This window comes from Phoenix dactylifera, chromosome 4, assembly GCF_009389715.1.
Source record: "Phoenix dactylifera cultivar Barhee BC4 chromosome 4, palm_55x_up_171113_PBpolish2nd_filt_p, whole genome shotgun sequence".
NCBI lineage: Eukaryota > Viridiplantae > Streptophyta > Magnoliopsida > Arecales > Arecaceae > Phoenix > Phoenix dactylifera.
Window position 1 is genome coordinate 32703900 of NC_052395.1, and position 14882 is coordinate 32718781.

General features: G+C 38.4%; 1 protein-coding gene and 1 pseudogene across 3 annotated transcripts; both read right to left on the minus strand.

Moving 5' to 3' along the window:
• LOC120110698 overlaps nucleotides 1-8150 on the minus strand; it is a 29651-nt pseudogene extending 21501 nt beyond the window's left edge.
• On the minus strand, nucleotides 6575-13597 carry LOC103724198 (putative disease resistance protein RGA3). Of its 3 annotated transcripts, none has more exons than XM_026800405.2 (3): nucleotides 12971-13594; nucleotides 8131-11099; nucleotides 6575-6859 (listed from the first exon to the last, which is right to left on the minus strand). In XM_026800405.2, the coding sequence occupies exons 1-2, from the start codon at nucleotides 13262-13264 to the stop codon at nucleotides 8181-8183; spliced, it is 3213 nt and encodes a 1070-aa protein (XP_026656206.2). In that variant the 5' UTR covers nucleotides 13265-13594; the 3' UTR covers nucleotides 6575-6859; nucleotides 8131-8180. The 3 variants fall into 3 exon arrangements, with proteins under 3 accessions (XP_026656206.2, XP_038982091.1, XP_038982090.1); XM_039126163.1 differs by having other exon boundaries at nucleotides 13050-13113; XM_039126162.1 differs by lacking the exon at nucleotides 6575-6859 and adding an exon at nucleotides 6866-7122 and having other exon boundaries at nucleotides 12971-13597.
• Between the last annotated feature and the right edge of the window lie 1285 nt (nucleotides 13598-14882).

Consider the following 14882-nt stretch of genomic DNA (forward strand, 5'->3'; position numbering starts at 1 on the left):
CTGACGAGGACATCAGGCTTGAACAGGTGGAGTATGTGAGGATCCGTTCAGGTGTGTATTTAGTTCCACATGGGTTATTCACTAGGTAGATCTTGGGTACTTATATAGGATCAAGGAACCCAAATACCTTCTGGCTAGCCATTTTGGGTGAGGTCCTGGGTTGTTACATGCCTAGTGGATTGAACTCAACTAGAATACTTAACAACTATAAAATTTTCTGTATTACACTCATACAAAAATCAAAATATCAGTCATACTGACAACTTATATGGCAGTCATTTCTTGATTCAACTCGAAAGAAACTTTCCTTGTTTAATTTCAGCAAATTTTATAAGTTATTGATAGATATAACTAGAGAGGAAAAGGGATTAATCAAGGAAACAATATAAATGATTGCCTGTTTGATCCAGAAGAGATTTCACTAAATGAATTAAGCAATCTAATGGTATTACATAAACAACTAAAATCATGGAACCGATAAAAGCAAATGCTATGTCTTTTCAGAGACGACACTAGAAAAAATAAATTCAGCAGAGCTCCTTTCTTGAATCGTATACCAGAATTTCGCTTGGTTCTTTGTAGGAACATAAAACATGGTTTCAGCTAGTACGCCACATTCTCCACCTGAATCCTTATTGCCATAGAAGGACCCTGTTCTGGGCCAATCATGCTCATGATTACCATTGAAAGGAAAACATTCTCAAATGTTTTTTGTTATGCTAACAAGAGAATGACATTCTAAAGTATTATATGGAATAGTGAACTAACAATACTAACCTTCCAATCATATAAGGCACAACTGAAGTAGTGGGTTCAATTTGTAATGTAAACTGATCCTACTGTAATGTGTCACACCCCAGATCTAAAGCATGACATGGCCGTACTATTATGGGGTATTGCCCACAATAGAAAATTTTCATAAAAAAATATAGAATAATAAAATTAGTCCAAAGATTTTCTATTTATTAAACAAAAAGAAGATGGTACACAGCATCTAAATCTAATATTTGAATAATCAAGGCTACATAATCCAAACTTTATAGTCATAACTAAATTTATTGATAGCTTGCAACTATGCTTGGAGTTTATTCTTTCTTCATTCATTTATTGAAATGGACTTGGTTGAGCTTCATACCCAAACTGGAAGGAGGAGGAAGGATTAGCCAGGTGGTAGTGCCCAGCATCCCAAATTTGATCAAATCTTAGTAGAGACAATATGACTATGGTTGTTGAGCTCAATCAGTTGGGGCTAGATGATGATCTACCAGGAGGAGGGTCATAACGAAGGATCAAAACTCATCCAAACATTGACGACCAATAGAGGATTTGATTACAAACCAGGGAGTAGTTAAAATGGGGAAAAGATATATTGGGATGAACGACCTTGTGATCAAATACAACTGAGCATAATATCACTATTTGCTAATTTGTCGTTGTATTTCATTATGATCTTATAAAGGCACATATGCATAGATGCTGTGCTTGCTTATTGTTCCATCAAGGCTATGATACTACTGATGTAGCCATGTTCTTTCTAAGATCATAAGTCCACATGCCTAGAAAGAACCATGATTTTTTGAATATGCTTAAATGAATTGTGTGGTATATTCTACATGGACTAGAGAAAGAAACATCCATTTTGAAAGGCCGGGTCTTACAAGTAGTATACATTCCCTGACAACTACTTTATGCCACTTGATCTCAATACCAAGTCCCACTCTCTAATACCTCCTACTCTTATCCTGCTGGCTTTTAGTGGACTTTTTTCTCATGTCCCTTCACCTCATGCTTTTCTTGGATTTGTTTCCTCTTAAAGTAGTTTTCCGTCATGATCTCCTCTTAAAAATTGACTTTTGATCAATTTTTGATGTTAAACTGTTCTGTCTTTTTGATGGTTATGATGCTTTCAAGAACTAGGTTTTCAAGTCTTGGACTAGTATGGTGCATCATTCCTGTCATGCTCTGCCCTCTTCCTGTAAGCTTCTATACCACCCATGATGACAAGAGTATCACTTTTCTGCATTTTTACTGATCCCCACCCAAGCCACTCATTGGCCAATTCATTAACTTAAATGTGCTTTAGCTCCACTCTTCCAAGTCCTATCATGTAGGTCCATACCACATCAAAACATGTCCACGAATGCAGCCACCTATAGTCCTAAGTTTCATCACTGGCTCTGTGAAAATAGAGTAATTGGGCTGAAGTTGGCACGCCTTGCAGACTTCAGCCCAGGCCCAAAAATATGGGCTGAAGTCGTTCCTCTGTTTTTCCCCTGGTTCGAGGTCTATTTTGGCCGTCAGAAAGCACCGCAGCCACTGGACCACCAGACCGAGCCACCCTCGGCCGTGATCCTCGCCTCCATCGATCGCTGGTGAGCTTCCCTTCACTTTCTTCCTCATGTTTTATTTCGTCGAACGATCTTCCCTTTTCTCTATTTCGGCCCAAACCGACACTATTCTCGATTTTTCCTCCGCATTGGCCACCGCAGCGACCGCCGGCCGCCACTACGGCCGGCTGGCCATCGACTAGACGACGACATTCGGCCACCCAAGCCAACCACCCTGCCGGCTTCCCTTTTCCTTCCCTCTTTTCCTTTTTTTCTTCTTCCCTATTTCTGAGTTCAACAGGAAGGACTTCTATAGTGAGCCGTGATGGGCCAAGTTTGGCCTCTGTTCAATTGGGGCTCAGTTCAATCATTTTAGGGTTCTATTGGGTCGTGCCCATCGTAGACCAAATTTGGACCCAGTTCAATTAGTTTGGGCCAGTTGGGCTATACCCATTGTGGGCCAAAATTTGAGCCCAGTTCAATCATTTTAGGTCCTACTGGGCCATGCCCTTTATGGGTCAAATTTGGGCCATGCTAGACCATGTCAATTATGGGCCGAGATCGGGCCCTTCGGGTCGTGCCAATGTGGGCCAAGCATGGACCCTATTGGGCTATGTCCAATGTGGGCCAAGCTTGGGACCTATTGGGCTGTATCCATTGCGGGCCGACTTCGGATCCTATTAGGTTGTGTCCAATATGGGCCAACGCGGGACTATTGGTCCGTCTCCAATGTGAGCCAAGTTTGGGGCTTTATTGGGTCGTGCCTATTATGGGCCGAGTTTGGGCCCTATTGGACCGTGCGCATTATGGGCCGAGTTCGGGCCTTGTTGGGCCATGTCCAATATGGGCCAAGTTCGGTCTCTATTGGGTCGTGTCCAATAGTATTTTTGGTTTTGCTTAGCCCTGAAATTGACAAAAAAGTTAATTATATTTAATGATATTTAAACAGCTGTATCTGACCCGTTTATCTGAAGTGGGATTTAAGCGAGAAGAGGTAAGTAACCTAATTCTTCAAAGTGTATTTTTTAAAAAATTTTGGTAAAATTAATAATTAGTTGATTAAATTTCGAAATTTGTTTTGTACTTAGTAAAATTGGGTGAGGGACGTTAAATATCATTTGAAAATTATGTTATATACTATGAAATATGTAAAATTTGACTAGACAAGTTATCTATTTTGTATGTATGTATTTCCAGCATGGTTATGATTTGGCCCCCGTCAATGGAGATTATTCGTTGGCCATATCGACTTGTAATCTATGAGGAATAGGTTTCGACACCGTACCACCGGTGATTAGAATAGTGGTATGTGGACACCGTATAACCAGTTGTTCATAATAGTAGTGTTTGGGACTTTGTACGACCCATGTCACTGGGTTACATGGTCATATCTTATTTATGTTCGAAATTTGGTATCAGAGTTTTTATGCAAATGCTTAATAAATTTTAAAAGAATAATATGCTTTTCTGTGATTATTTCTCAGTCATTATTTTATGTTTTAATTAAACATCTAATATACTTTGACATGTAGCTCGTCACCCTGTTTTCTCTATTTTTTAGATTCAGATACGTGATTACATGAGACTTGGGAAGTTCACAAGATTCTTGTAGATTTTATTTTATTATTGGCATTTAGTTAGATTAGTTAGAATATTTCATTTGATCTATGTTAATGGCTAGCACATGTTACTTTGAAAGTATTGTAAAAACTATTGGATTAAATTAATGATTAAATCAATTTGTTATTGCTTCGATATGATCAACTGCCTTGCATGCCTGCTTGGTCCGCCATGCAGGCGTGCGGCGTCTGCTGTGCTCTGGGCTCGGGGCGTGATAGGCTCTCCGGTTGACTGCCGCTTAATCATTCTCACCTTCTAGCATACTTTCAATCCTTATGATAGTGATCCATGAAAGTTCCACGTGCCAAAATGTAGTCAACTAGGTCCATGAAAATTCTTCATTAAGTCTCTAGTACTTTCTTCTAGAGAAATCTAACTTCGAAACAAGTCACATATATGTGAGATAGTGGGTTGAAGCCAGCAGTCCCAGCCGACTTCAGCCCAAGGCCATTTTTTTGAAAGAAGCTGGACTAGAGGATCGCAATCGCGATCCTCTCCGGCTTCTTCGGCAGCGACGGGCGTGGAGGAGCCGCGGGCGTTTCGCGGCAGCCCCGCGACCATTTCACGGCTACCCTGTGGCTGCACTAGTGGCCGCCGATCATGCTCAATCACTGCGGGAATCATGGCGGTGAGCTGTTCAAAATCACGCTATAAAACCCCTCCTCCCTAAAGATCAACCTACCTCTGATCCACCTTCGAGCCTTCCTCTTTGCCCTCTCACCCCTCTCCTCCTCCTTCTCCGGTGACCGGTGTGCCACCTCGGCCGAGCGCCATCCGAAACTCCACCTCCGAGCTCTATTCCGAGCCATGTTTCATGATCTACCTCCTCGTTGGGAGCTCCGCAGCGGATTGAGCTGCTCCTTGACTGAGATCCCTCCTCTCCGCCGTCTTCGTTGATCGCCGGTAAGCTCCTCCCCTTTTCTCTTCGTTCCATTGCCAAATAATCTTCCTTCCCTTCGTCTGTTTCAACCCCAAACCGAGACCATTCTCGATTTTTCCTCTGCGCTGGCTGTCGACCAGACGACGACCTTCAACCACCCAGGCCGGCCACCCCGTCGGCTTCCCTCTTCCTTCCCTCTTTTCCTTGTCTTCTTCTCCCTCTGTTTCTGAGATTAATGGGATGAAGAGTGCCATCGTGGGCCGAATTGGGCCAAGCTTGGGCCCTATTCAAATGTGGGCCCAGTTCAGCTACTTTGGGCCTTGTTTGGCCGTTCCTATTGCAGGTCGAGTTCGGGCCCTATTGGGCTGTATCCATTATAGGCCAAGGCGGGCCTATTGAGCTATGTCCAATGTGGGCCAAGTTCGGGCCCTATTGGGTCGTGCCCATTGTGGGCCAAGTTCGGGCCCTATAGGGCTGTGCCCATTGTGGGCCATGTTCGGGCCTGTTCACCCTATTGGGCCATGCCCATTGTGGGTTGGGTTCAAGTCGTATTCACCTCCAGTCTGTTCATCAATTACGAGGTCGTGTCCAATATTGTTTTTGGTTTGGCTTAGCTTTGAAATTAACAAAGAAATTAATTATATTTTAATAATATTTAAACAGGTGAACCTGATCTGCCTACCTGAAGTAGGATTTAAAGTAAAAGAGGTAAGTAACTTAATACTTCAAAATATATTTTTCAAATTATTTGGCTAAATTAAATTATTAGTTGATTAAATTTTGATATACATTTTGTATTTAGTTAAATGGGGCAGGCATATTAATAATTATTTTAAAATTATATTATATGTTATAAAATTTGGAAGATATGCGACTCGGCAAATTATAGAAAATCTATTTTGTATACATGTATGTATTCTTAACATGGCTATGATCTGGCTCCGCCAATTGAAATTATTCGTTGGCCCCGTCGACTTGTAATATGTGAGAAACCAGTTTCGACACTGCACCACCAGTGATTAGAATAGTGGTATTTAAACACTGTTGCCACCAATGGTTAACAATAGTAGTTTTTGATACTTTATGCGACCCATGCCACTAGGTTATGTGGCCATAACTTATTGATGATGGAATTTTGGTATTGGAGTTCTTATAAAAATTCTTAGTAAATTTCAAAAAAAATATGTTATTTGTGATTTAATTCCCAGTCTTGATTTTGTGTTTAAATAAAATATCTGGCATGATTTGACCCCACTCTAGGGTATTACGTTGCTTACTAGGCTAGTGTAGTTTATTATCATATTATCTCTATTTTTCAGATCTAGAGGCATAATCGCACAGGATTGGAGAGTGCAGTAGATTCCGAAGATTTTATTTAATTATGGCATTTAGTTAGATTAACTACATTATTTGATTTATGTTAGCATATGCTACTTTGAAATTATTGTAAGAACTATTTGATTATATTAATTTGTTATTGTTTTGATATGTTTCGTTGCCTTACATGCCTGTACGGTTCGCCGTGCAGGCATGTGGCGTCTGTCGCACTCTAGATTCTAAGCGTGACAATAGAGAATCTAGAGTCAATAATTTTTATACATTTTACTTTTAAATATCTTTATCTAAATAATTTTTTCTATATTTTGAAACTCATTCTGAGCGTTGTCTGAAAATTTCACATTTTTAGAATATGCAGTATCATTCCATTTATTCAAGAAAAAATGATTAGTACTCATAAAACATGAACAAAAAGAAACAGCATTAACAAAGATTTAACATACTGAGGAACACGATCTGTATCAATTATCAAAACATAAAAAAAAAAATAATAGGATACAGAATAGGCATGAAGATATGTTCGGTACAATCATGGAGTGAAGCTAGAAGAAAATTTCTTGCCTTTCCTATATCGCTAAAGATAACAACACACTGCAACAAGTCCTGTCCAAGGTAAAGAGATACTTTGAAACTGTACGACTGAGTCCAAATGTACAACCCATTACATAATATATGCCCAAGCCTGTATGTATACCTGCAACATTGTTATATAAGAATATTATTACTGATGAGACTGTTGATAGAAGCAATCGCCAATTTTCAAAATCCAATAAAATGACAATGAATGTGGAATCATCTTGCGGAACTTGCACTATGAATTAAACTATAGATAAGCTATCAATACATCGAAACAAAAATGTAGAATAAATTAGATACTTTATATTTGGCCACAAGTCTTTAGAAAACTTGTATCTATGAAACCAGGATCACACAATCCCACAGTTCTTGCAGGTGAGCCTGCAAAATGTGATATGAAAACTTTGGATTAATTATAACATCTGTGGCGCACTACATTAAGTTTCCATCTTCAGGATCTGGAGCCATATAAAATATAAAATAAAAGAATGTGGAGGATATTAATAACAATCTCCCACTCAAGAATGCCATCTTAGACCAATAAATTGTAGTTTCCTTTTCAAAAACGAGTTTCTAATTTCTCTCTACAACCACATAAATATAGACATCATCATAAATTTGGCAATGAGGATGAACAGTAATGATAATAAATCTAAACTTAATTTACCTTCATTTTGTGAAGGCTGAGGATGTAAAAAATTAACACTCCAAAAAATTGTATTTTTACCTATGTTCTTGTAATGCAACAGAAATATATTTAGTATATTTGAAATGCCATTATATTAATATATATTTTTTTAAGAAAAAGAAGGATTTCCCTATAATTTATTTCATGAGAGAGGAAATGAATGCAATTGTAAGGACCAAAAATTGTCTAGCAAAAACATTGCTTTCTAAAACTGTCTAAGTAAAGCATGGCCTTCTAAATTGATCTAGACCAGTCGCATATTTATCACTAAAAACTGAATTCCATTCTTTTCGAAAAAATCTAATATCATACATAATTTGAGATAAAGATTTAGAAGACCTTCTGAAAATCCAGTTATTCCTTAGAAACCAAATCCACAAGAATAGATGTTGTGCCAAAGGAAAATTAAAGAACCAATGGCTAAGTCCATTAGCTAAAAAGAAGCTTAGAGTCCCTGTTCTTCTAGTTCATTTACATGCTCCCTTCACAAGAAAAAAAGGTTCTAAAAACTTTCTCCATTATTGGAGAAAGGGTCCAATCAAAATAAATTTCAAATAAGATGTTGGAAAAAGGGTTCAGTTAGCTGCTATTGCAATGTAAAGATGTTATAAGATGTTGCTAGGATTGAGGAGCATAACCTGTCTCGGAGGGAATGAAAAAAAGAGACATAAAATGAAGATATGTTAGGGCAAGGTATATACCTGGAAAGAACTGTAGCCATAGTTGAAAAGGAGTATGGAGGCAGCATGGATCACAGAGCGAGGCCACTACTGCTAGTGGTGTCGTTGAAATTTGTAGTGAAGCTGAAGGGGGACTTGTTATAGATGACATGCACCGGTTTATTATGCATCGATCCATTCTCAGATAAGGAAGAGTATTTATCGGAATAGCATACATGCACCCGCTGGATGTCTTGGATTGTTGGCCACTCCGGGCTAGCCTTTTGGCAAATTTTTCTCATTAGTCCCATGTTGCACCGGATCACCAGCTCCTCCAGATGAGCTGTATGTACTCCTTTCCTTGTCTTGGTAGGTCTATGTACTCTTTTTCTTTTCTTTGCACCTCCTTGCGCTCCTTTCAGTAAGTATGACGGGAGTGATTTCATCTCCTCATCGACCAGTGTCATCCTTTTCAAGGATTGAAGATTCTCCACCACTCGCAATTTCGGGCAGTACTCAACCTCAAGGGTTGTGAGTGCAGGGAGATCTGAAACTTTCTCCAGGTTGCGACTATGCCCTATATACAATTCTTTGAGTGAAAGAAGGTTCTCAATTGTCGTTAGGCTGCCTGCAGCACTGATGTCCAATTTTGTCAAGGAGGTTGCGTGGAGCACGAGACCCTCGGGAAGAGACTTCAACTTCGGGCACTGACAAAGGTGCAGGTGCTTTAGACATGGCATTGCTCGTGTCCCTTTATCCCAATGCCATTCCTGCCAATGCCACATATGTAAGAACTCTAGTCTCTCCAACTTGGGGAATGCATACTTGGAAGAATCTACTCCTGCTCTGCTGCCGACTAAAAATTCAAGTCCAACGTCTATGACTGATGCAGCACCTCTGATGTCAAGATGTTCTAGATGAGGGAGCAACCCGCAAGGTGGAAGCCGCTCATAGTAATAGCAATAATGTAGCTCCAACTGCCTCAAATTTGGAAAAAGAATTGATGTTGATGAAGATGTCTCTGCCATCCATCTTGGGAACTCACGACCGAAGTAACCCCTGATCCTCAGTTCTTCTAGGCAGGGTGGAGGGTGGAGCTCTTCAAACACCTCCTCGATTCTCCTCATCTCCTCCTCAGTTGGTTCACGGTGAAGCGCGCAACTCAGCCCGAGTGACCTAAGCTTGGATTTGTTTTTAATTTCGGCTGCTTTTACCTCAGAGATGCTGGATATCCGCTCCAACTTATTGATTGAGAGATCCGTGAGACACGAGAGAGATCTCAATTCTTCCATCGTGCAGCATCCCTCTGTCCGGTTGCTCTGCAGCATAAATCCACGTAGTAGTTGAAGATTTTGCAGCCTTCCTAGCCCTGCCGGCATCCCAACCACCCGCGTATAATCAAGATCCAGCATCGTAAGATTGTGCAAATTCACGATACTATTGGGAAAGCGAGAAAGGGACAGACAGGACTCGACAATCAAGTAGCGGAGATTTCTGAGATTCCCTATGCTTTCCGGTATCATGCTTATGTCGGTGCGTGAGATATTTAGGTATCTCAGGTATATGAGGTTACCCAAAGAATCTGGCAACCTTTGAATTTTGATATCCAGCACTCTTAAACGAGAAATTTTATTAAAAACAACATCCATCTGAGTCTCAGACAAGCGGGTCCCTCTCCATATTAAAGTCCTCAGCGAGTCCTGTTTTACCAAGACATCAAAGATTTTTGTTGTTTCACGGTCTCCCACATATACACGACGCAACTTCATCTGTCCGTTACTGCTCCCTACTTCGTGCACCTTCTTGACAACCGAGCTCTCACCTCGCGCCAGACATCGAGCAAGACAGCGCAGGAGGTCATGCATCTGGAAAACATCCCGATAATTGTTAGATGGCCGTAGAAGATTCCGCGTGATCAACTCTCTGTAGTACTCTTCTGCTGTCTCCTCCATAGTCGAACTCCCCTCAGCTTTCACAAATCCCTCAGCAATCCAAAGTGCAGTAATAGTACCCATATGGATTATATCGTCTTCAGGAAATAATGAACAGTATACAAAACATTGCTTCAGATAGCTTGGTAGGTCTTCATAACTCAAATATAATGCTCCCTTAACCTCCTCAGGAAGCCCAGATGTGGCCCATGCAGTGCCTTCAAGAACTCTATTCCAAGCTGTCCAGGTCTTCTTCTTCGTGCATAGCACCCCTGCAATCGCTTTAATGGCTAGAGGAAGGCCATCACATTTCTTAACAATCTCCATCCCTATGTTCTTGAAATGCTGGATCTCGACCTCATCTCCTGTCAGGACCACCTTCTTGCAAAGCAATGACCAACTATCCTCTAAAGACAATTTGTCGACGTGATGGATGTCCACTGCCAACATCTGCATCGCGATCTCTTCATTTCTTGTAGTAACAAGGATCCTACTGCCGGCAACACAACTATTTAGCATGTTGTGCAACAAATCACACCAAACCTTTGCAGTCCAAACGTCATCAAGAACAAGAAACAACTTCTTACCCCGAAGACTGCTCTCGACTTTGGGCTCAAGCGAGGACCTATTCTGATCCTGGGCAAGATCATTCTTGTCTCCGTTGTAGATATCTTTCAGCAAATTTATCTCATCAAACTCTTGCGATACACACACCCACTTCCTCACTGAGAACCCCTCCTGAATCCTTTGGTCATTATATATCCTTTGGGCAAGTGTGGTCTTTCCAATTCCCCCCGCACCCACAACTGCGAAAACAAGAATGTTTCTCCGTCTGTCATCCTTAATTAGCGAATCGACCAAGCTCTGAGTGTGCTCTTCAATTTCAGATCCTACAATATCAATCTCACCTATAGGAGATGTCATGCGACTAATTTGAGATGTCACTTGTTGCTTGTCATAGGAAGTGAACTCGAGATTGAATTCAGACCTCCACCTCAAAATCTCCTCAAGCTTCTGATTGAGTTCTCTAATTTTCATGCCAATCTCATGAGGCTTTTGAATCCTAGAGTGGAAGAGATGCTGCAAAAAAATGATCAATTAGTGACAAAATAGTTTGCAGCGAATCACAATTTATCACTAATAAGTATCACAATGCAACAAAATTAAAAGTTCATCATAAAATATTGTTTAAAAAATATTTTTGGCAACAAAATTATATTTCATTGCTAATTTTTATCACCAAATTTATGGCACCAAATACTCCCATTCTGATCTTTTGGTCGAAAGTTTTTGATAATAATTTATGATGTTCTTGCAACGAAAAATTGTTGTGATGAATACCATAAATTTTAGTGATGATATATTTTCATAAATTGATTATTAATTTTGAAGACGATGCTAGAATCATTCCCAAATATATACTTATGGATATAAGAAATTAAAAAGAAATATTAGCATTATTTGTGATGAATTAATTTTGTCACTATTATTTATTTTATATTTGTCAACAAAATTATATTTCGTCGTAGATAGATCTCTATTTTTTGACAAGATAATATTCATTGCTGAATATTTACTTATTGGTGGCGTATACAATTTTGTCACATAATGTAGGTTATTTAATAAAGAAATAGTATGTCGCCTGTATTCTTCAGTATATAAATTTACGATAAAAAATATTTTCATTGCTAAGTATCTAATTAACATTTAGCAGTGATAATATTTTGTAGTTAAATATACATTTATTATCAACATATATAGTTTTGTCACCGAATACTAACTATTTAATGACGAATTGAATTTTTTTATTTATACATCATTGTATAACTTTTATGATGAAATAGTTTTTGTTATAAACTATTTATATGATTTAGCGATGATTGTGTTTCATGATTAAATATATGTTTATTAGCAATATATATAGTTTTGTTGTAGAATATTGACTATTTAATGATGACATGAATATTGCCATTTATACGTCGTTTTATAACTAACAATTTTTTATGCTAATTATTTACAGTTTATTTTTTGACAAACTATTTTTGTTGCAGACTAATTTGGAGTTTCTACAATAATTATATTTCATCGATAAATATGTGATTGATTCTTTTTCAGACCTATGTACTTTAAAATATTTTTTTATTAATTAATATTAAATATATCAATTATATTTTAGATGTAATGATCATATATTGAATATTATATATTCTCGATGTACTTAAAATACTTTAATAATTTAAATATGCCATTCACACCTTCATGCATCCACAAACTATTTTGTAATAGTTTCATATATATTAGTGATTATTAATTGATAAAAGGTATATAATAAATAATTTATTAATATAGGAGGGTGCATAATATCTTTTACACACTCTTGTGAAAAAAAGTCTTTAATACTTATTGGCTATTAGAGGGATAGTAAATCTAATAAAATTGATTATATATTATATTTTAATTATGATATGAATAAAAAATATAAATTATCTATTTTTAAAAAACTTTATAAATATATATATATATACTATAGAAATATATAGAAATTATTTTAAATATTTTAAATGAAATATTTTCAAAATACTATAAAGAATAAAATGAAGTCATTCATTTTTTTGTATTTTTTTATCAAAAACAAGAGAATTGATTTTGTATAAAAATAATTAATTATTAAAATATAAACTATCATAATCTATTTGAAATGAGTATATTTTATAATATAAATCAGTTTTGAATAAGTATAATAAACCATATCGTTATATTATGAGTTAATATTGTCATAGTGGTTGAGTAGTAGGTAATAAACTAAGAGATCTTAGGTTAAATTTTTTGTATAGGCATATATATAATTCTTCTCACTTTCGGTCCTAATTTGTAATGAAATTTATTTTTAGCAACAAAATTTGTTTATGGCTAAATGTATAAATTTTTGTAGCTGGAAAGAAGGAGTGCACCGAAAAAGTGGACAAAGATCCTTCGCTATATTTGTCCGCCTCAATGCGGCAGAGGTCGAGGATGTCATCAGCATCGTACATGAAATCTTTGAGCTCCTTGAGCCAGTCATCCACGGCCTCATCATTGATCCTCTTCCTATCGGCATGGGCAAGGACTTTGCTGATCTTTCGGAGCTTGTTCTCGAGCTTTTTGATCTCGCCAGGCACACCCAAGAGCATGTCAACCTCCTCCTTCGCCAGCTCGACCAGTATTTCAGCAAATTTTGAGACGAAGGCATCCAATATCATCGCCATCTTCTTCCTAGACTAGTTGGGATTGGGAGCAAAGGAAGAGACAGCTAGATCTGATTTCTCTCACAGGCTACCGATCATCAGGGTCGGGCATCGACGCAGGAATCTAATAGGAAAGGGGGGCAAAGGCATTGACACCATGGCGTTGACTTTAACGGGATCTACTGCGGTCCGTGCTTGCATCGAAGAAAGTTCTACAGCGCTCAGTCACCGCCACATCATCAATCATCGAGACAGATAGCTCACGTGGCGGCGACCGAGTGCTGTACAGTACAAAACACGCACCACAGGATCCAAACTCGATGATGTCCATCGGCATGGCACCGTTTGAAAGAGACAAAGCACCAACTTCTACACGGGTCATAATCGTTTTTCATGGGCTGTAAGTAAGTTTAGTTAATCCCGGCAGCTTTTAACAGCACTCGCCAATGCATGGCTTCAGAAACAACATCAGGTGGTGTATGAGGACAACATATAACCATTGATTTGTTCGCATAACATGTGAAGGAGAGGTTGCATGGAAAAAACGATATTATATTATGAAAAAATTTTCATGTGCAGTCCCAATCCTTTCCGACTTCGGATAAGCTGAGGAGAATAGATTTGGAGTCCGAAAGAAATGATATTGTTACCTCTGATAGAGCTCTGGATAGAAGTTATAAAAAAAAAGAGAGGACAGCAGAACAGCGAGTGGGCATGATAGAGCTCTGTTCCCACTAGCTGTTGTCACTTCTATGGTTAAGAAGAAATAATTTAATTTATCTCAGCCGGTTGCAGATAATCACCGTAGCATATATGCTAGGGATAAGGTATCTAGAATTCAATCCTGAAAAAATGAAGCATTTAGAGGGGCTACCACATGATATCTGTATGACTTTGGCCCTTTCCTTTATAAAAAGACAAAAAGAAAATTGCACAAAAAATACTATAGCTGTTGTTTGCATTGTATGATCTTCAGAGTTGATGATACAACTAGGATTTTCAGCCCAATTAATTCTATAGGAACATCCAAACAAACCTTATAAGGTATCAGAAATTGTCCATGATAAAGTCGTGTCTTCTAAAATTGTTTGAGTAAACATTACCTTCTAAATTGATCTAGACGAGACACAAACTTATCGCTGGCAACCAAACTCCATTATTTTCATGAAATCTAATATCATATAAAATTTGAGATAGAGTTTTGGAAGATCCTCTCCTTTCATTCCTTTGAAACCATAATCCCTCCAAATAGCCATAACAGCCACGAAGAAATCATATTTAATAGCCTTACTATGCTATCGAATAAGATGTCAATTATATAATCCCTCCAAATCCATTCAACTCTAATCACAAGCACCATGATTGGCCTGTAGTCAACCTCAATGATCCTGTGCTGCAATATTTCCTAGTTCACATAGGTCATAAGCTTAAGGCTGCAAATGGATCAGGTCGACCTGTGACCCGACCCGCGTAGATCCAACCCGACCCGAATTTTAGAACCCGCAGGTTCAGGTCGGGTCCTAAAATTGAATCCGAATCATTTTCTGGGTCGGGTCTGGGTTTACCGAACGGACCCGATCCAACCCAAATGGACCTAAAGAAAGAGAGAGAAGAAAAGCAAAAGAGAGTCTCTACTTTT